Source organism: Orcinus orca, chromosome 10, assembly GCF_937001465.1.
Source record: "Orcinus orca chromosome 10, mOrcOrc1.1, whole genome shotgun sequence".
In the NCBI taxonomy this organism is placed as follows: Eukaryota; Metazoa; Chordata; class Mammalia; order Artiodactyla; family Delphinidae; genus Orcinus; species Orcinus orca.
In genome coordinates this window covers 34,123,716-34,146,048 of record NC_064568.1, presented here as the reverse complement: position 1 = coordinate 34,146,048, position 22,333 = coordinate 34,123,716, and the positions used below count along the sequence as shown (strand labels likewise).

General features: G+C 41.1%; 1 protein-coding gene across 4 annotated transcripts in view; it reads left to right on the top strand.

Annotated features, from left to right (window-relative positions):
- CACNA2D3 (calcium voltage-gated channel auxiliary subunit alpha2delta 3) overlaps positions 1-22,333 on the top strand; it is a 795,640-nt gene that overhangs the window by 557,232 nt on the left and 216,075 nt on the right. For 3 of the 4 annotated variants that reach the window (XM_049715277.1, XM_049715280.1, XM_049715278.1), the window contains one exon: positions 11,602-11,619. The exons of the other annotated variant lie outside the window; for it this stretch is intronic. In XM_049715277.1, coding sequence (XP_049571234.1) covers positions 11,602-11,619 — 18 coding nt within the window. The remainder of the gene's footprint in view (positions 1-11,601; positions 11,620-22,333) is intronic. 4 annotated transcript variants of the gene reach the window in all.

Below are 22,333 nucleotides of genomic sequence, written 5' to 3'. Positions count from 1 at the left end.
CCTCCCTATCCCACCCCTCTAGGTGGTCACAAAGCACTGAGCTGATCTCCCTGTGCTATGCGGCTGCTTCCCACTAGCTATCTGCCTTACGTTTGGTAGTGTATATATGTCCATGCCTCTCTCTCGCTTTGTCACAGCTTACCCTTCCCCCTCCCCATATCCTCAAGTCCATTCTCTAGTAGGTGTGTGTCTTTATTCCTGTCTTACCCCTAGGTTCTTCATGAAGCCATTTTAAATAGTCTCTATTTCCTCATCCATAAACTGAGGATGATACTAATATATAATCCAGAGGTCTGCTCTGAGGACCAAAACTGCTCAAGATGGTAAAGCACTTAGTCAAGTTCCTGGTCTATTGAGAGCAGTCACTCAAGAGTGGCTGCTTCTGTTACTACTGTGCCCTTCATCTCTGTCACTCTCTTCGATGACATATTCTCAGTCTTTCCAGGTTTGAATGTGAAGTGTCCCATGAATGTATTCTATACCATTGGAATTTTCCCTAGGAATGTACAAGCCCATCACGTACTACAATTTCTTTCTTTCTTTATCCTTCCTTTTAAAAAGTGACTAGAGGATGTGAATAGTTGGATATAGAGTCATACAATCAGGGGGCATTTGGCCTGAAGGAATCTGAAGCTGTCTGTGCAGACCCTGATGTAGTAAGTAAGGAAGCAGACCCAGGGAGGTGGAGCCCAGTTGACAATGCCTGACAAGGTGGCTTTGAAGAAGAAGAGGTCTTTGAGGAAGAGAAGTTGTCTTGCCTCAGGCTGAGTGATGATGGGAAGTTCCCATGCTGGTTTTATGCACATCCATGGGTCAGTGAGACAATCTGCACATCTGCAGAAGTCTGTACCAAGCATATTGAAATCTGAGTTTCATATCCATCCTTCTGGCAGAGATAATTTCTTTTTCTCTTGAAAGCCATTATCTTGGGTTATCAACATGATCTTTGTGTTTGGGGGGTGGGGTGTAGACTGCAGTCAGTTAGCCCAGTTGTCTTTCCCTGGCATCTACCCTAGGTGTACCCTAGTAATAAGTTACCTTCTTTAACCAGGTGAGCACCATATCACAGTCACAAATAGAGAACTTAATAGAGACTTGCATACAGAGCAGGTACCCTCATGCCCTCATGGAGCTTGTGACCTAGCAGGGGAGAGACATTAAACTAACTTACATACAAATTATAGATGTGCTCAGAACTACAAAGAAAAAGTACACTGAGACCTTTAGAGATCATCGTGTCCAGAAATATGTTTTGCCACTCCTTATTTTGAGCCCACAGCAGACATTGCTAATTGGTTATAATATTCTTTACAACAAAACCCAGATATAACTTCAGAATCCTTCTCAACACAACCCTATAGAAATCTATTACCAATCAGTTAGACTTGGCTCTTGAGGCTAACCTTTCTTGCCATATAAGGACTGGCCCATTCCCCAGCCCTCCCTCCCTCATCTTTTTTGAAGGATAAGCACTCTGGCTAAAGGCTGGAAGGCACATGCCTCAAGACTCTAGCCAGAGGCCAGGGTGGATCTAATGTCCAGCTGGTCTGGCTCCCAGTTCAGGACTCTACACACTGTGAATATTCGGCGACCATGTGTCATCAGAAGAGCCTACTCCCGAGCAGTAGAGTCTGTGGCTGCCAGTGAGCCCATCTTAATTTGTTATGTTTTATTCTGAGGTGCAACCAGTATAGGGCATTGCAAGCTGTAATTTATGTTATTTCAAAGCTCTGGTAGGAAAGTTGCTCTTTGTTCTCATGAGTTATTTCTTGAGGAAAATATATGTTTTGTGGAGAACTTGAGGGCAGTCTTAAACTGAAGACATTACCACAAAGGCCTGGTCTCTCATTTTCCTTCCCAGGATTTCTTCTCATGTGCTTAAACTGGTGAGTCAAAAAGAGGTGTTTCCTGCTCCACCAAGTTAAAACTGAGAGAGAGAGAGAGAGAGAGAGAGAGAGAGACACGGAGGGAGGGAGGGAGAGGAGAGAGAGCAGCTCTCCTTTTTAAAAGGCCTGTCAAGTCCCACAATTCGTGCAGGACTTAAATTTGGTATTTATTTTAATTCATCAAACAATTGTAATTCTCATGGCTCCCCAATGCATTTCACATGACATAAGCTGTGATTCAACACAAATGCTTTCCTAAGGAAAAATACATTTATCATTCTATTAATGTTCACATCTCCAAGGTTTCTTTTCCGTTGTGTGAAAAGATGTTTAATATGTAAGAGACCCTTCTTTAAGTGATTCTTCATTTTAGGCTCAATTTCTCACCTCTTGATACATTTCTGCACTCTTGAGAAGTGCTAGAGAAACATGTGAGCTTCCTTTTTAATAGTGGCAGCTTTAAGTAGAAGCAAAGAATCAGAAAAACATGCTTGCATTCCTGTCTTCTTAAATTGGGAGACCTTTCGGCATAAAAGAGCTTGGAAATGTATTGTTGGGAGGTTGGGGTCTGCCCTTTGTGGACATTCTCTGTACCATTCTGGAGAAGTCTCTGAGATCCAAGACACTTTGTTGGTTTGCGTTTATCCCTTCTACCCTTTGTTGGGCTCCATCCACAGGGCAGGGCCTTACGATGGGTTCAAGAAAGCCCCGGTCTTAGTGTCTATGAAGAGAGAGCATTGTTCACAGGGAGAAAAGAATGGAAAAGGCAGAAAATTCAAATGAAGACCATAGGATATCTCGTTTACTTATCTTGCATCTTCTGGCACTTGCAGGGTTATAAACTCTAGAGAGACAGAGAGAGTTTGTCATCACAATTCCCAACTGTTTGTGGCCTTTATTAACGTGTGAGTTGAATTGAATTTGTACGTTCTAAAGTCAGGAAATCCCACTCTCTAATTTATTGTCTATGGGACATCGTATAATTACATAACCTCTAAATGCCATTTTATTTCTCATCTGTAAAATGGGGATAATAAGAGTAGCCAGTATTGGGTTGTTGTGATTTAGTGGGGTGATGCAAATAAAGGGCTTAACAAAGTACCTAGTGACAAGTTCACACTCAATAAATGTTAGTCTCTGTGAAAAGTAAGTCTTGAAAATGATGTAATTCTTAGATTTGGTATTTAATATATGGATAATGTTATTTCCATTCCAGATTAGAAAATGCTTTTCGAAACCCTGCACGCTGTAATGGGCAGTCACAAACACCGTGACATTAAACCGCAGCCTAATAGACTCAATGTAGAAAAATAGATAAATATATCTCATAAATATTCAGTCTTTTTCCACATACCTATAATTTCAATTCCTTGCCTGTGCCATTGGGAAAGCTATTATATCTTATTTTATGGATTGACTGACTGCCTTTCTGTTGTTCTTAGACTATCAGCCTTACTTCAAATGCATAAATCCTTGTTCATGCTTCCTTAACCACCAATAAAGGGAACAGTTACTGCGCTACAAAGCAAGAAAAATTGACTTTAAAAACAACATTCTTCTAATGGTCTTACCTTTATGTACAGTACAGTTTCTCAACTTCGGCACAGCTGACAAATGGGCAGGATAATTATTGGTAGTGGGGGCTGTCCTGTGCATTGTAAGATGTTTAGCAGGTTCCCTGGCCTCCACCTGCTAGAGGCCAATAGCTTTCGCTCCTTCCACTGCCCCCAGTTTTGGCAGCCCCACATGTCTCCAGACAGTCCTCCGCAGTGGGGAACTGTTGGCATACAGGAAGAAAGAACTCGGCCTTCATATTGTGAGCTTTGGGCCACTGGACAGAAGAACCTCAAGTCCAGCGTTGCAGGTCCAGAACTACCCAAAACACACACTGTCAAACTCACAGATTATCTGTTGACTCTAAGATTCAGCAGATTCAGATAGCAGGTGGAATAATCAGCACCATAACTTTTTTTTTCTTAGATGTATTTATTATTTATTTATTTATTTTTGGCTGTCATGTGTCTTAGCTGTGTCATACGGGATCTTCGTTTAGGCATGTGGGATCTTTTTTTTTTTTTTAACATCTTTATTGGAGTATAATTGCTTTACAATGGTGTGTTAGTTTCTGCTTTATAACAAAGTGAATCAGTTATACATACACGTATGTTCCCATATCTCTTCCTTCTTGTATCTCCCTCATTCCCACCCTCCCTATCCCACCCCTCTAGGTGGTCACAAAGCACTGAGCTGATCTCCCTGTGCTATGCGGCTGCTTCCCACTAGCTATCTATTCTACGTTTGGTAGTGTATATATGTACATGCCACTCTCTCACTTTGTCACAGCTTACCCGTCCCCCTCCCCATATCCTCAAGTCCATTCTCTAGTAGGTCTGTGTCTTTATTCCTGTCTTACCCCTAGGTTCTTCATGACATTTTTTTTCTTAAATTCCATATATATGTGTTAGCATATGGTATTTGTCTTTCTCTTTCTGACTTACTTCACCCTGTATGACAGATTCTAGGTCCATCCACCTCATTACAAATAGCTCAATTTCTTTTCTTTTTATGGCTGAGTAATATTCCATTGTATATATGTGCCACATCTTTATCCATTCATCCGATGATGGACACTTAGGTTGTTTCCATCTCCTGGCTATTGTAAATAGAGCTGCAATGAACATTTTGGTACATGACTCTTTTTGAATTATGGTTTTCTCAGGGTATATGCCCAGTAGTGGGATTGCTGGGTCATATGGTAGTTCTATTTGTAGTTTTTTAAGGAACCTCCATACTGTTCTCCATAGTGGCTGTACTAATTCACATTTCTACCAGCAGTGCAAGAGTGTTCCCTTTTCTCCACACCCTCTCCAGCATTTATTGTTTCTAGATTTTTTGATGATGGCCATTCTGACTGGTGTGAGATGATATCTAATGGTAGTTTTGATTTGCATTTCTCTAATGATTAATGATGTTGAGCATTCTTTCATGTGTTTGTTGGCAGTCTGTATATCTTCTTTGGAAAATGTCTATTTAGGTCTTCTGCCCATTTTTGGATTGGGTTGTTTGTTTTTTTGTTATTGAGCTGCATGAGCTGCTTGTAAATTTTAGAGATTAATTTAGAGATTTAATTTAAAATTTTAGAGATTAATCCTTTGTCAGTTGCTTCATTTGCAAATATTTTCTCCCATTCTGAGGGTTGTCTTTTGGTCTTATTTATGGTTTCCTTTGCTGTGCAAAAGCTTTGAAGTTTCATTGGGTCCCATTTGTTTATTTTTGTTTTTATTTCCATTTCTCTAGGAGGTGGGTCAAAAAGGATCTTGCTGTGACTTATGTCATAGAGTGTTCTGCCTATGTTTTCCTCTAAGAGTTTGATAGTTTCTGGCCTTACATTTAGGTCTTTAATCCATTTTGAGCTTATTTTTGTGTATGGTGGTAGGGAGTGATCTAATCTCATACTTTTATATGTACCTGTCCAGTTTTCCCAGCACCACTTATTGAAGAGGCTGCCCTTTCTCCACTGTACATTCCTGCCTCCTTTATCAAAGATAAGGTGACCATATGTGTGTGGGTTTATCTCTGGGCTCTCTATCCTGTTCCATTGATCTATCTTTCTGCTTTTGTGCCAGTACCATACTGTCTTGATTACTGTAGCTTTGTAGAATAGTCTGAAGTCAGGGAGCCTGATGCCTCCAGCTCCGTTTTTCGTTCTCAGGATTCCTTTGGCTATTCGGGGTCTTTTGTGTTTCCATACAAATTGTGAAATTTTTTGTTCTAGTTCTGTGAAAAATGCCAGTGGTAGTTTGATAGGGATTGCATTGAATCTGTAGATTGCTTTGGGTAGTAGAGTCATTTTCACAACGTTGATTCTTCCTATCCAAGAACATGGTATATCTCTCCATCTATTTGTATCATCTTTAATTTCTTTCATCAGTGTCTTATAATTTTCTGCATACAGGTCTTTTGTCTCCTTAGGTAGGTTTATTCCTCGATATTTTATTCTTTATGTTGCAATGGTAAATGAGAGTGTTTTCTTGATTTCACTTTCAGATTTTTCATCATTAGTGTATAGGAATGCCAGAGATTTCTGTGCATTAATTTTGTATCCTGCTACTTTACCAAATTCATTGATTAGCTCTAGTAGTTTTCTGGTAGCATCTTTAGGATTCTCTATGTATAGTATCATGTCATCTGCAAACAGTGACAGCTTTACTTCTTCTTTTCCGATTTGGATTCCTTTTATTTCCTTTTCTTCTCTGATTGCTGTGGCTAAAACTTCCAAAACTATGTTGAATAAGAGTGGTGAGAGTGGGCAACCTTGTCTTGTTCCTGATTTTAGTGGAAATGCTTTCAGTTTTTCGCCATTGAGGAAGAAGTTGGCTGTGGGTTTGTCATATATGGCCTTTATTATGTTGAGGAAAGTTCCCTCTATGCCTACTTTCTGGAGGGTTTTTATCATAAATGGGTGTTGAATTTTGCTGAAAGCTTTCTCTGCATCTACTGAGAAGACCGTATGGTTTTTTTCCTTCAATTTTTTAATATGGTGTATCACGTTGATTGATTTGCATATATTGAAGAATCCTTGCATTCCTGGAATAAACCCCACTTGATCATGGTGTATGATCCTTTTAATGTGCTGTTGAATTCTGTTTGCTAGTATTTTGTTGAGGATTTTTGCATCTATGTTCAGCAGTGATATTGGCCTGTAGTTTTCTTTCTTTGTGACGTCCTTGTCTGGTTTTGGTATCAGGGTGACGGTGGCCTCCTAGAATGAGTTTGGGAGTGTTCCTCCCTCTGCTATATTTTGGAAGAGTTTAAGAAGGTTAGGTGTTAGCTCTTCTCTAAATGTTTGATAGAATTTGCCTGTGAAGCCATCTGGTCCTGGGCTTTTGTTTGTTGGAAGATTTTTAATCACAGTTTCAATTTCAGTGCTTGTGATTGGTCTGTTCATATTTTCTGTTTCTTCCTGATTCAGTCCTGGCAGGTTGTGTGTTTCTAACAATTTGTCCATTTCTTCCAGGTTGTCCATCGTATTGGCATAGAGTTCCGTGTAGTAATCTCTCATGATCTTTTGTATTTCTGCAGTGTCAGTTGTTACTTCTCCTTTTTCATTTCTAATTCTATTGATTTGAGTCTTCTCCCTTCTTTTCTTGATGAGTCTGGCTAATGGTTTATCAATTTTGTTTATCTTCTCAAAGAAACAGCTTTTAGTTTTCTTGATCTTTGCTATCGTTTCCTTCATTTCTTTTTCATTTATTTCTGATCTGACCTTTATGATTTCTTTCCTTCTGCTAACTTTGGGGTTTTTTTTGTTCTTCTTTCTCTAATTGCTTTACGTGCAAGGTTAGGTTGTTTGTTCGAGATGTTTCCTGTTTCTTAAGATAGGATTGTATTGCTATAAACTTTCCTCTTAGAACTGCTTTCGCTGCATCCCATAGGTTTTGAGTCATCGTGTGCTCATTGTCATTTGTTTTTAGGTATTTTTTGATTTCCTCTTTGATTTCTTCAGTGATCACTTCGTTATTAAGTAGTCTATTGTTTAGCCTCCATATGTTTGTATTTTTTACAGATCTTTTCCTGTAATTGATATCTAGTCCTATAGCGTTGTGGCCGGAAAAGATACTTGATAGAATTTCAATTTTCTTAAATTTACCAAGGCTTGATTTGTGACCCAAGATATGATCTATCCTGGAGAATGTTCCAGAAGCACTTGAGAAAAATGTGTATTCTGTTGTTTTTAGATGGAATGTCCTATAAATATCAATTAAGTCCACCTTGTTTAATGTATCATTTAAAGCTTGTGTTTCCTTATTTATTTTCATGTTGGATGATCTGTCCATTGGTGAAAGTGGGGTGTTAAAATCCCTTACTATGAATGTGTTACTGTCGATTTCCCCTTTTATGGCTGTTAGTATTTGCCTTATGTATTGAGGTGCTCCTATGTTAGGTGCATAAATATTTACAATTGTTATATCTTCTTCTTGGATCGATCCCTTGATCATTATGTAGTGTCCTTCCTTGTCTCTTCTAATAGTCTTTATTTTAAAGTCTGTTTTGTCTGATATGAGAATTGCTACTCCAGCTTTCTTTTGGTTTCCATTTGTATGGAGTATCTTTTTCCATCCCTCACTTTCAGTCTGTATGTGTCTCAAGGTCTGAAGTGGGTCTCTTGCAGACAGCATATATATGGGTCGTGTTTTTGTATCCATTCAGCCAGTCTGTGTCTTTTGGTGGGAGCATTTAATGCATTTACATTTAAGGTAATTATCGATATGTATGTTCCTATTCCCATTTTCTTAATTGTTTTGGGTTCATTATTGTCGGTCTTTTCCTTCTCTTGTGTTTCTTGCCTAGAGAAGATCCTTTAGCATTTGTTGTAAAGCTGGTTTGGTGGTGCTGAACTCTCTCAGCTTTTGCTTGTCTGTAAAGGTTTCAATTTCTCCATCAAATCTGAATGAGATCCTTGCTGGGTAGAGTAATCTTGGTTGTAGGTTTTTCTCCTTCAACACTTTAAATATGTCCTGCCAGTCCCTTCTGGCTTGCAGAGTTCCTGCTGAAAGATCAGCTGTTAACCTTATGGGGATTCCCTTGTGTGCTATTTGTTTTTCCCGTGCTGCTTTTAATATGTTTTCTTTGTATTTAATTTTTGACAGCTTGATTAATATGTGTCTTGGCATGTTTCTCCTTGGATTTATCCTGTATGGGACTCTCTGCGATTCCTGGACTTGATTAACTTATTTCCTTTTGCATATTAGGGAAATTTTCAACTATAATCTCTTCAAATATTTTCTCAGTACCTTTCTTTTTCTCTTCTTCTTCTGGAACCCCTGTAATTCGAATGTTGGTGTGTTTAATGTTTTCCCAGAGGTCTCTGAGACTGTCGTCAGTTCTTTTCATTCTTTTTTCTTTATTCTGCTCTGCAGCAGTTATTTCTACTATTTTATCTTCCAGGTCACTTATCTGTTCTTCTGCCTCAGTTATTCTGCTATTGATCCCTTCTAGAGTATTTTGAATTTCATTTATTGTGCTGTTCATCATTGCTTGTTTCATCTTTAGTTCTTCTAGGTCCTTGTTAAATGTTTCTTGCATTTTGTCTATTCTATTTCCAAGATTTTGGATCATCTTTACTATCATTATTCTGAATTCTTTTTCAGGTAGACTGCCTATTTCCTCTTCATTTGTTAGTTCTGGTGGGTTTTTATCTTTCTCCTTCATCTGCTGTGTGTTTTTCTGTTTTCTCATTTTGCTTATCTTACTGTGTTTGGGGTCTCCTTTTTGCAGGCTGCTGGTTCATAGTTCCCGTTGTTTTTGGTGTCTGTCCCCAGTGGCTAAAGTTGGTTCAGTGGGTTGTGTAGGCTTCCTGGTGGAGGGGACTAGTGCCTGTGTTCTGGTGAATGAAGCTGGATCTTGTCTTTCTGGTGGGCAGATCCACGTCTGGTGGTGTGTTTTGGGGTGTCTGTGGACTTACTATGATTTTAGGCAGCCTCTCTGCTAATGGGTGGGGTTGTGTTCCTGTCTTGCTAGTTGTTTGGCATAGGGTGTCCAGCACTGTAGTTTGCTGGTCGTTGAGTGAAGCTGGGTGCTGGTGTTGAGATGGAGATCTCTGGGAGATTTTCGCTGTTTGATATTACGTGGAGCTGGGTGGTCTCTTGTGGACCAGTGTCCTGAAGTTGGCTCTCCCATCTTAGAGGCACAGCACTGACTCCTGGCTGTAACACCCAGAGCCTTTCATCCACACAGCTCTGAATAAAAGGGAGAAAAAGGAGAAAGAAAGAAAGAGAGAAAGAGAGAGAGCGAGAGAGAGAGAGAGAGAAGAAAAGAAAGTTATTAAAATAAAAAAATAATTATTAAGAAAAAAAAATTTTTAAGTGTAAAAAAAAACACGGACGGATAGAGTTCTAGTACAAATGGTGAAAGCAGAGTTATACAGATAAAATCTCACACAGAAGCATACACAAACACACTCACAAAAAGAGGAAAAGGGGAACAAATCATAAATCTTGCTCTCAAAGTCCACCTCGTCAATTTGGGATGATTTCGTTGTCCATTCAGGTATTCCACAGATACAGGGTACATCAAGTTGATTGTGGAAATTTAATCCGCTGCTCCTGAGGCTGCTGGGAGAGATTTCCTTTTCTCTTCTTTGTTCTCACAGCTCCCAGGGGCTCAGTTTTGTATTTGGCCCCACCTCTGCGTGTAGGTCGCCGGAGGGCGTCTGTTCTTCACTCGGACAGGACGGGGTTAAAGGAGCCGCTGATTCGGGGGGTGTGGCTCACTCAGACCGGGGTGAAAGTGGGGCACGGAGTGCGGGGCGAGCCTGCGGCGGCAGAGGCCAGCGTGACGTTGCACCAACCTGAGGCACACCATGTGTTCTCCCCGGGGGATTTGTCCCTGGATCCCGGGACCCTGGCAGTGGCGGGCTGCACAGGCTCCCCGGTAGGGGGTTGTGGAGAGTGACCTGTGCTCGCACACAGGCTTCTTGGTGGCGGCAGCAGCAACTTTAGCGTCTCATGCCTGTCAATGGGGTCCGCGCTATTAGCCGCGGCTCGCGCCGTCTCTGGAACTCCTTTAAGCAGCGCTGTTAATCCCCTCTCCTCGCGCACCAGGAAACAAAGAGGGAAGAAAAAGTCTCTTGCCTCTTCGGCAGGTCCAGACTTTTTCCCGGACTCCCTCCCGGCTAGCCGTGGTGCACTAGCCCCTTCAGGCTGTGTTCACACCGCCAGTCCTCTCCCTGCGCTCCGACCGAAGCCCGAGCCTCAGCTCCCAGCCCTGCCCGCCCTGGCGGGTGAGCAGACAAGCCTCTCGGGCTGGTGAGTGGTGGTCGGCACAGATCCTCTGAGCGGGGATCTCTCCGCTTTGCTCTCCGCACCCCTGTGGGTGTGCTCTCCTCCGCGGCTCCGAAGCTCCCCCACTCCGCCACCCGCAGTCTCCGCCCGCGAAGGGGCTTGTAGTGTGTGGTAACCGTTCCTCCTTCACGGCTCCCTCCCACTGGTGTAGGTCCTGTCCCTATTCTTTTGTCTCTGTTTGTTCTTTTTTCTTTTGCCCTACCCAGGTACGTGGGGGAGTTTCTTGCCTTTTGGGAGGTCTGAGGTCTTCTGCCAGCGTTCAGTAGGTGTTCTGTAGGAGCTGTTCCACGTATAGATGTATTTCTGATGTATCTGTGGGGAAGAAGGTGATCTCCGCGTCTTACTCTTCTGCTATCTTCCCCCTCTCTCGGCATGTGGGATCTTTTGTTGCTGTGCGCAGGCTCTTCGTTGTGGTGCACGGACTTCTCTCTAGTTGTGGTGTTTGGATTTTCTCTTCTCTAGTTGTGTGCAGACTCCAGGGCGCGTGGGCTCTGTAATTGTGGAGCACAGATTCCAGAGCACATGGGCTCTGTAGTTTGCAGCACGCGGGTTCTAGTTGAGGTGCGCAAGCTCAGTAGTTGCGGCACGCGGGCTTAGTTGCCCCTCAGCATGTGGGATCTTAGTTCCCTTACCAGGGATCAAACCCGAGTCCCTTGCATTGTAAGGCAGATTCTTTACCACTGGACCACCAGGGAAGTCCCAGCACCATAGCTTTATATGGGGAAGTGACTTGGCTTTAGTTTTTATTTTCCTCTTTTTCTCCCCGTTTTGGTCTTTCCATTTGCCAATGACAGCCAAATGAAGTTTTACAGTTAATCATAACTTCTTATATAATGGTTGTTTTTTCTTCTTTTTTCCCCCTTATTTTTCAGCTCCCTCAGGCACAAAAGGTAAACTCTTTTCCATCACATTCCAGTCATCCCCAGAACTCACGAATTGTGCATGCCTCCATGGTCTTGTGCATTCGGCACTGTTCATGACCAGTGAAATGGTTTTCCTCTTAGGATTTTGGGAGCCTGAAGTTGGGCAGGAACAGAAAGGCCAACAGACTTAGCTGTCCACTAGCCCCTCGCCAACTTAGTCCCACCAGAGAGCCGTATGGTGGCCAGTGGTTTGGGGATGAATGTGTGCCCAACCATTTTGCTAAGAATTCTCAAATAATAGGTCAAGCGTAAGTTTGGCACATTCCTTCAAACATAGCGTTCCAGGCCTTCCCTGGGATACTTTCCTAAGGAGACAGGTAATATGAATAATTAATTAAGCCCAGTAACCATGTTTAGATTCTGGGCTCTTAATCCAAATCCCTGAAACTCATCTTGGGTTTCATTAATTGCAAACTCAACAGCTGCTTTGCTTGTCTCAACACCCATACCACTCAGAGAACATTAAAGCAGAGTTCTTGCCAATGGTCAGACCCTTTCACTGGTCCTCATTATCTGTCTGAGATGATCTGGTGCCACCATCTAGAATGTTCTCTGTCCAGAAAGATTACATGTGGTTGCAGTGCTGACTTTGCTGTATCATTCCCATGGCATGTCACTGCATCTTAAGGACAGTTATGGCAGAAAACATGTCACGTGATGCCTGCTGCATTGTTCTTGTGTATTTCACAAACAAAAGCAAGATTTTCAGGAGATAGAGTAATTTCTGGGGCCCAGATGTGAGTTGGTTTCATTTCAAGAGTTGAGGTAGGGCAGCACCCTGAAATTTAAGCAGTACCTCCTAAGCCCTCCAAATCAGAGATGATCTGGTTTTTTCTCACTAAGAGAGATATCACAACTGTTCTACAAAAGACAGTCTGTTCAGACCATATGGACAACCAGAGGCCCAGAAATCATTACACAATTACTCAAATATATTTGAGATATTGAAACAAGGCAGGACATGCTAGTGTGTGACTTGGCTTGTGTTAATGTTTGATTACACTTCAGTGCCATCACAAAAGGACTGAACACTTCATTAAAAGTTAAAGTATTTGAGTAGAGCAACAGCTTCCAGGGTAAATATATGTTCAGAATTCCACATTATCTGGAAGGCTCGGCATCTTTGATAGGTCATGCTTGCTTAATTGCCCACATTTGAAGTTTCTTTGCAAAGTGACTTAAACTCAGTGCCTAAAAATGGACTGGCCTCAACTTACTAGTATTTATTCATCAAATTTCCACTGATCCGTAGACAAAAGCGTTCGCTTGTAAAAGATTCCTCATGAATTTGAGGTGCCATCAGCCATGGAGTTTAAAACAAAGTTCAAACAAACCAGCACAGAATATGGTAAGAACAAATGTTGCTGGGCCATATGATTCTTCAATAGCACTTAGCTCATCACACTCTTTTCTTCTATCATCATATCTTATCTTGACTCACATCACATGCCCTGAAAAGTGGAGCCTATTATTATGATTATTGAAAGTTCAGTAGTGAGGAAGATGCTCCAGGGGCTTTTCCTGTGTCCCAAAGATACTTGACTGCCCAGCAGATTCGTTCTGCAACCCTAGATGACAAAGAGTAACCCTGCCTCCCATTCCTCACTATGGCTACAAATGGTCTTCTGTTATAATAGAGAAAGGTATTTACCTTAAACAAAAAATTAAGAGCCGTGTGTGAAATGATTTCAGAATTCTTTGGATAATTTCTGGGAAATTCAGCTCTTTGGAGAAGGAGTTTATAAACCTCGGGTATCTGGGCTGGAAGATGAGGAGGGTTGAGGAGAGACACATTGCTGATTGAAGGCATTCACCCTCAGGACCACTACTCAATTGTTGATGTATGAGCATCCCTACCCCTCATGTTCCTTCCCTTCCCCTCCCCAGTGTTACCAAAGGCTTTTGATAGAAGGTTAAGGTTCTTACAATCATCAGTTCCCCTCAAATGTATTGTCTTACTGCTTGACCAGCAAAAGAAGATGGTGGGTTCCATTCTAGCCTTTATCTGTTTGTGACCATGAGCAAGTCACTTAACGTCTCTAAGTCACTTAACCTCTCGTTATTCAACAAGAACGAGAGGCTGACTTTGTAGTTTTGTCATGAGAGTTATTTCTCTTACTTGCACCTACCACAGAGCCTGACATATGCTGAAACTCACAAAATTTAGAGTTCCTGTTACCATTTGCTCAGCTTGGCCCCCAGTGCTTTAGAGCAGATGAAGAGTGCAGTTAGACATGATGTGGTGGTCTGGGACCTCCATAGTGTTTTGTGGTCCTGACTCAAGCCTAATGAATAATCAGGAGATGTCAAAAGAGCCTAGAAGGAATGTGATGCTTCTCTTGGTTCATTAAAAACTCTGTGTATCACCTGCCTGTACCTACTACATGGAGTCAGAAAGAAATGGAGACTGGACTTGAAATCCCAACAAAGCAAAGGCTTTCAGAAACAATTGTTTTGAGAGATTTCTTCCCAAAGCCTTTGACATTACCCATAGATTTCACCCATCCATGGCCATGATTATAATGAGTCCCTTCCAAACCCAAGAGTTTGTTGTTCTGGGGGTAAAAGGGAGGTAGCTCCAGCTGCTCTGTCTTTGGCCAGCTTTTCACATGAGATCATGAGTGCATACATTGCACCATATGGTGTCTGCATTTGTGCTATGTTTTTGTTGGAATCTCTCTTTGTATCATCTGCAACTGTTTTCTCTATAAATATTTTAAATAGTTATGTCTCTGTAAACATGCTTATTTTAATCTCTTGGCTGATCTACAACTAAAAATGTCCCATTTGGGTATCCCTCTTATGTGTAGCAGTCATTAAAGATTGTTGTCTATAAATTATCATTTTCGTGATGCTAATAATTTGAGGGTTTTCCAAAACTTCTCTTCTAGCCCTTTTGGCTATTTTCTAGAACAATGGTTTGCAAAAAAAAAAAAAAAAAGTTTTGTTTTCCCTGTGATTCTTAAGCACCTCTGAGATAATTTCTAGATTCTATAAATTTCAACCCTTAATACAAAATAGGGGTAGTACTAACTGGTTATACACTTGACCAATAAATATTTTCACCAAATACATAGGCAGTGTCCTGAATCTTGGTTAAAAAAAACATGTAGCAATACAGACCTGATGCCTTCAGGCCATCACAAAACTGTTCTTTTTAGTGAAAATTGAACCACTTTCTCCATTGGATTGATTGTTCTTGAGTTCAACAATGAAGAGAGGTCCATATGTAAGAAAGGTTTGCCTTTTTTCCCTTACATGGTACTTGACTTCTACAAAAATGGCTGGGAGATTCCATTTTATAATAATAACAGAATTACCCAAAGCCTTTGCAAATGTATGTTCAGTTGTCTCAAAAATAGTCCAGTTTTCATACTACATATTCATCCATGTAGGTTCTGTCTGTAGGAACTAAACATCAGTTGTTCACTGTGTAATTAATCACTATAGCATGGAGCCTTGAATACTTAAAGGAAAAAATACTCTTTGGGGTATTCCAAATTTGGCTGTTCACATGGTTAACTTTTCCACACACAGATTTTCCCCTCCCCTTCATTTTGTGCTGTCTTCAAACAGCTTTGGAATTTGTCAAAGACAGTGTCTTGAAAGTTTTGAAGGTACTCCGTGTCTTGCCTGGCACTATATTAGTTAATATCAGCCTGAAAATTCTGAGCAGGCATAAGCATTTTTCTCAAAACCATGGTTAAAGAAAACCACATCTCTAATCCTGTTTGGAACAGCAATTGATGGATTCAGGGCTGCACAGTATGGCAAAACGATCCCTGTTTAATAGCCAGACCGTGTGTTTTGTTTCCTGTTAGGAATAGCTTAACTTGCCTTCTTGAACAAACACAGCAGGGCTTGAGATCTGTTGTTCTATGCCTGCTGTGATATTCTGTGCTGCTTAACTTGTATGAGGACTCAGGAGTGCATAAATTAGCTTCTTAAAAGAGTGTCGATTTGGGGGTTTTCTTTCAGGATGGAACTGTTTTATTAATTTCTCCCCCTAAGTGTAAATGGGATCCTGAATCCATTTGCATTTTCTTTGTTTCCTTGTTTATATTATATTTAGAAGGAATAAATGGAAGCAGTCATTTATCTAAAGACTTTTCTTTTCTTTTCTTTTTCTTTTTCTTTAGGTATAGACTCATGCAAGCAGAATTTGGCCAGCTCTTATCTCACTGTAATCAGATTTCAGCAATTGTGGGGCATCATTTATCATTCCTTGTCTCTTTTAACTTCTGCACTTTGAAATGTTGACTTGTCATTGAAAACAGAAATTTGAAAGTTTGCAAAGCTGCTGATTTCAGAGAACTGTAGGTCTAGTGATTTTAGTGTTTCATTACAGTTATATAACCAGCTAAATCAATGCAAATGAAGTGCAAAATGGAGAGGTGATAACTATTTACGTTTGGATCTGGTTTATGACTCATTTGCTTTTACTTTGACTGGCTTTCTGTCTAAATTATTATAGTTTGTTTTGATACTCGGTTTTCTTCCTCATCATTTACTGTTTGTTTGTTTTTTTCATATATATATATAATTTTTTTTTTTTTTTTGCGGTACGCGGGCTTCTCACTGTTGCGGCCTCTCCCGTTGCAGAGCACAGGCTCCGGACGTGCAGGCTCAGCGGCCATGGCTCACGGGCCCAGCCGCTCCGCGGCATGTGGGATCCTCCCGGACTGGGGCACGAACCCATGTCCCCTGCATCAGCAGGCAGACTCTCAACCACTGCGCCACCAGGGAAGCCCTCATTTACTGTTTTATAGGAACACATACAGACATCTTTTATATGCATTCCCAAGCTGGGGCTGTTACGATTGACTATCCTCAGAGTCCGAAAGATGATAACTACATCTTAAATTAGTAGATTTATTTTGTGAATAAGGCAAGGGAAATAGAAAGTGGAGCAAGTCCAGGCACTTTAGCTTCCCCCATGGTCAGTGTGATGGATTCTGTGGAAATCTGAGTTACAACATATTGTTCCACCATAATGATGATCACAGAACCAAACATTTTATTCTTTGCAGTAGTTCCATATGAGTGTACCTGTGGCATTCCAGACAAGCTGCCCTGCTGCTGAGAAAGGAGGTGAACTTTGCAAGGTTCACAGCCATGTGAATCTTAGCCAGTCCCTTTCCCATTGGCCCTGTTCAACTGTGTGTTTGAGACCATAAATAAATGAATGCAAGACCCTCAGATTCAAAGCGTATGGCTTCCTGATGGCGGGATGACCAACAGAACAGTGCAGAGGGGCTCTGGCTGAAGCCCCATATTGGCTGATGGGGGACCAGGGACCTCCATTTTGGAAGCAGGATGCTATTTGCATTTCTTATTTAGGAGAAAAAATTTGTTAATTTTAATCAACCTCAAAATGTGTGTCTACTTGTGTATCTGGAAAAAAATTTTCAATTTGTACCCATTTTAATACATATTTGAATTTTTGTAGCGTTATGTACTGTTTTTTTTTCTTCTTCTTTTTTTTTTTTTTTTTTTTGTGGTACGCGGGCCTCTCACTGTTGTGGCCTCTCCCGTTGCGGAGCACAGGCTCCGGACGCGCAGGCTCAGCGGCCATGGCTCATGGGCCTAGCTGCTCCGCGGCATGCGGGATCTTCCCAGACCGGGGCACGAACCCGCGTCCCCTGCATCGGCAGGCGGACTCTCAACCACTGCGCCACAAGGGAAGCCCCCGTACTATTTTATAATAAGGAAAAGAGCAAGGTGACAACTCAGAAGTTCATGAGCAGCACTTGCCAAGGCCCACCCACGATGAATGCTTAACTCAGCAAAATAGTACTGATAATGCTAGTCCATTGTACCTTAAAAGAGACACATTTGATACAAATAAAGCAGAAATGGTTTTGAAACACTGGTATAATGTGTTCTTTAAAAAAAAAGGCTAGACACTGTAAAGTCAAAAACTAAGAATTGATTTTAAAATCCCTAATATATCAATGCTTTCTAGTCCCAGACTTACTTTTTAGTGTCTTAGAAATTTAAAGTCTTCTTTCAGAAAATTCTCATTTAGTTAAGATATGTGAATGTCTTCTACTATTTATTTAAATTAAGCACAACTATAAAATATGACTCTCTTGAGGTGTTAAAACAATACAAACTCTACTCATAACATTGCTAAAATGAAATTGCCTTTTCTTTTGAAAGTCAAAAAAACATCTAAATAAAAACAGTGGAATTTTAAAACTTAAATTGTTCTTACCTCTCCCCAGCCCCCACCCTCACCAAAGAAATTTATATACCCTTCTTCCTTCCGTATAGAAGGGAAGGCAGAGGATTGAGAAAAGTTCTTTCAAAAAGCCCAATGAATGGGAATATTGTGGCATTAATGGCAGCATAACCCATATTAAGCCTGGGACAGTCTTGGAGAGGGTATTACAGGACACCCAATGTTCTGATTTCCTTGCTTCTAGATGCAGTTCTGTAGGTCATTCTTATTGATCCTCAGGCAATATTGAACTCAAAGAACTGGATTGCTATTTTGAGGTCCCCTCTGTATTTACTGATAGATTTAGAACACCTGTATCCATCACTTGACATACTAGATATGTTTCCTGAAAAAGCAGTATATAAATCTACAGTTTATTGGTCAAGACCCTGGAAAAGAGTACCGTTTAAAGGACAGCTGCATGGAATAGCTTAATGAAGTAAAGAATTAAGCGACTGGCTTCCGTGGTGGCGCAGTGGTTGAGAGTCTGCCTGCCGATGCAGGGGACACGGGTTCATGCCCCGGTCCGCGAGGATCCCACATGCCACGGAGCAGCTGGGCCCATGAACCATGGCCACTGAGCCTGCGCATCCGGAGCCTGTGCTCCGCAACGGGAGAGGCCACAACAGGGAGAGGCCCGCGTACCGCAAAAAATAAATAAATAAATAAATTAAGCAACCTAGAATGTGTGAACTTGAGCCAGAAATACAATTTTTTCTGTGTTATTATGTTTCCACTAGCTCAAAGGAGAGAGGGAGAGAGAATACACAATGAACAACATTTCAACACAGGACTAAGCAAAATCAATATAATTCAGTGACTAATTTGAAAACTAAATCTGTCAAACTAATTTGAAAACTAAATCTCTGTCAAAGTAGAAGTCAAATCTATATCAAATCAATGGCAAATAACCGTCAGTGATTTTTTTTTTTTTTTTTTTTTTTTTGCGGTACATAGGCCTCTCACTGTTGTGGCCTCTCCCGTTGTGGAGCACAGGCTCCAGACGCACAGGCTCGGCGGCCATGGCTCACGGGCCCAGCCGCTCCGCGGCATGTGGGATCTTCCCGGACCGGGGCACGAACCTGTGTCCCCTGCATCGGCAGGCGGACTTTCAACCACTGCGCCACCAGGGAAGCCCAACCGTCAGTGATTTTAATATGACTATATAGGTCCTCACAGGAGGGAATTTCCTGAGTGGCAGATGTAGTGGGTAACTCTCATGAATTACTCAAGTGAAAACATACACTTGCACTATATATACTCATAGGCATTGCCTTTCCTTTCTTCACTTTTTTTGGCATAATTTTTTTGATACAAACAATTCTAATTTTCATCAACAGAATTTGTCTACTTTTATTGTTTCTGCACATTAAAATTGGAAAATTGGTCTGCCTTTTCATTTTTTTGTACTAAAGTCATGTATTTGTTGATCTGGTCATAGCTCAGCTGCCTAATCTTTTTTCCAGTCACATTATTCCCAGGTCAGACCCCCAATTAATGGATATATATTGATTACAAACCCAGATGTAGCCCAGTTCCATGAGAACTGGAGGGATGTCTCTGTGCAAGCTTCCAGGCATCACATGCCAAAGGATTCAACTGAAATGACCCTCTGGGGCAAACTGGAGCAGTTGTGCAATCGTGTACAGCAATAATACTGAGAAGTCCAAAAGCAGAAAGTTAGATGTTTATCCCTTCAAATTAACTGGAAGGGTTTTGGAAAACCTAGCCTAGTTTCATGAGGTAGAAAAATGTCAGGCAAAGGGCTAATGCCATGGTATGGACTTTCTTTTTCCAGAAATGACTCATGGAATTGAACCACTTGCTGAATCATGAGCCCTGTGTGCTTGGATTGGACCCATCCATGTCTGCCCAGGCCTGGGACACATTAGATGATTTGGCCGGGTGCTTCTGAAGCATCTGTCCTTTCTTTCCTGACCTCCTTCCTCTCCAACAATTTCCTTCCCAATGTGCATCCTTCCCAACCTTCTTTAATATTTGCAACTACCACCACCCCCAACTGCTTTCTAAAGCATATTGTCTATATCATGGCATAAAGGAGAAGTATTTTTTTATTTTGTATATGTAATTTGAATGAAGAGATGGATGAAGTTCAAATTTGATAGAGCAGTGGATGGATTTCAGAGAAGCTTAGCCTAGAATGGTCTTTATGAGAACAGCTGCACTTGTTGGATGTGTCAGGCACTGTAGTAGATGCTTTGCATCTACAATTCTATTTAATCCTCCCCAGAACTCTTGGAGATATTCCTATTTTAGGGATGCTTTGCTTGGTTGCCTCTTTTACTTCATTCCAAGATACTTAAGGCAAAACATGACATTTGTCTTTGTACCCCTAAAACAGGAGGCTGAGGGCAGAATGATTTGAACAGGAGCTCTAGTGTCAGGTTGGCCAAGGCTCAAACCCGCACCCTGCTGCCCTCTGTGACCTAGAGCAAGGTACTTTGCTCCTTTATCTTTAATTGATTCATCTGTAAGATGGGTATAGACATTTTACAGGGTTAAATTTAAAGCTATATAGATGTTAAATGTTTAAAGCAATATTTGGTAATAGCAAAACATGTTTGGAAATAGAATATGGCTGAGTGGATGGGTGGATGGATAGATGGAAGAATGAATGAATGGAAGGATGGATAAATACAAATGACTCAAGAAGTGTGAGTAACCTGTTCAGGAATAATTCAGGTCTCTTTGCTTCTGTAGCTCATTTCTCCTCTCTGTTCTGCTTTCCAAGGAAATCATAGTGTTCAACTAAGCAGGGTTTTTTTTAAGTCCTTTTCCTTTACCTCTTTGACATCATAAACCTTTTGCCCCTATCAGCAGCAGCTGCACATAGGTACCAGCCTCCCAGGCCCTCGTTACAGTCTAAGTTTGACCTCACTGGCACAGGCAAGATACACAAAGAAAGGTATTAAGAGAAGGAGCCAAGAGCAGGTAGAGGATGCACAACATAAAATGGACAGTGGTAGCCCTGGAGTCTTGTCCAGATTCTGGTACCAATTCTCTGTGACTCCTCTTCCTCTCTGAGCCTCATTTATAAAGTAAATAAAAGGACAGGATTAGAATAAATTCATTCAAGGAACATTTGCTGAGTGCTTCTTATGTACCAGACTCTGTGCTAAATGCTATGGATAAAAGGAGGAACCATTCCCACTTCTGCCCTTGGAGTTCACAGGCTCTACAGAATCCCCAGCTTTTCTTCCAGCCACAGTGTTCAGTGACTTAGCTGTATTAACAGTTTGCACAAATTTGGTCCTAGATTGTATCGTAGGTTGTAGAGTAAATATGATTATCTTTGTAGTGAAGTTTGAGAACATCTGGTTCCCATTTCCAGTTTGTTAGGGAAGGTTTTATGGAGGAAGCAGCATTTCAGGGGGTCTTTAAACAAGGGAAAGGTTTTGTCCCAGGGCCCCGAAGCCCTGACTGTTGGCAGTGTTTTCAGGCATCTATTTGGGAGGCGTCTAAACCATAGTTTGTGAAAATATAAATTTTTGGCCACAATGGGGGTCAGTTATGTGTCATAGCTGATCATGAATATTGGCCAAAATCCAGTGCCCCATAATAATTCCTATTGTCCTTATTTTGGGGCATTCCTGAAGTAAGCGTGTTGTACACTAATAAAGCAGTTCCCTAAGACAACTTTCAGATATGTTAATCTGTAATATTCTCTCGTCCATGGGTTTGCTTATATATGTGTCCCTGGTCAAAGACAGCATCCTCCCTCTGTCTAGATATTTACCCATAAAATGTATTCCCTGCTTAATGACTTAGATCTTTGAAACACTGGGAGAAAAAGAAACAACATAAAAATTTTCCTGAAAAATAGCAACTTTATTAGAAGAAAGTTATTTTGAGATTCTCATCCAGATGATCTAACATTATCTAGCATTATCATTCACAAAGTTGTCTTTAGGTTGTTAAAAAGAGAGAGAACAAACAAATACAACAATTTAGTTCATAAAAGATGCAGTTAAAGTTCAAAGAGGGAAATCTGATTACTTTTATATTTAGACAACCTAAAATACAGTGAATCTCATAAGAATTCAGGATTTCCAAATCTCAGATGCAAGTAATAATGACTCAATAAAAAGAGGAAAAGTTTTGTCTAAAAGCAAAGTGTCATTTATGTAGCATTCTCAAGGACTGAGTGATGACACTTTACCAAGACAGTCAAATGCAAAGCAAGGGAGAAATGTCACTTGGAAGGTTTACTACTTCTTTATTATTCTTATTCTCTACTGCTACTTTCTTTTTTTTATAAATTTATTTTATTTATTTATTTTTGGCTGTGTTGGGTCTTTGTTGGTGCACGTGGGCTTCCTCTAGTTGGGGCGAGCCAGGGCTACTCTTCGTTGAGGTGCGCGGGCTTCTCACTGCAGTGGCTTCTCTTGTTGCAGGGCACGGGCTCTAGGTGCGTGGGCTTCAGTAGTTGTGGCACTC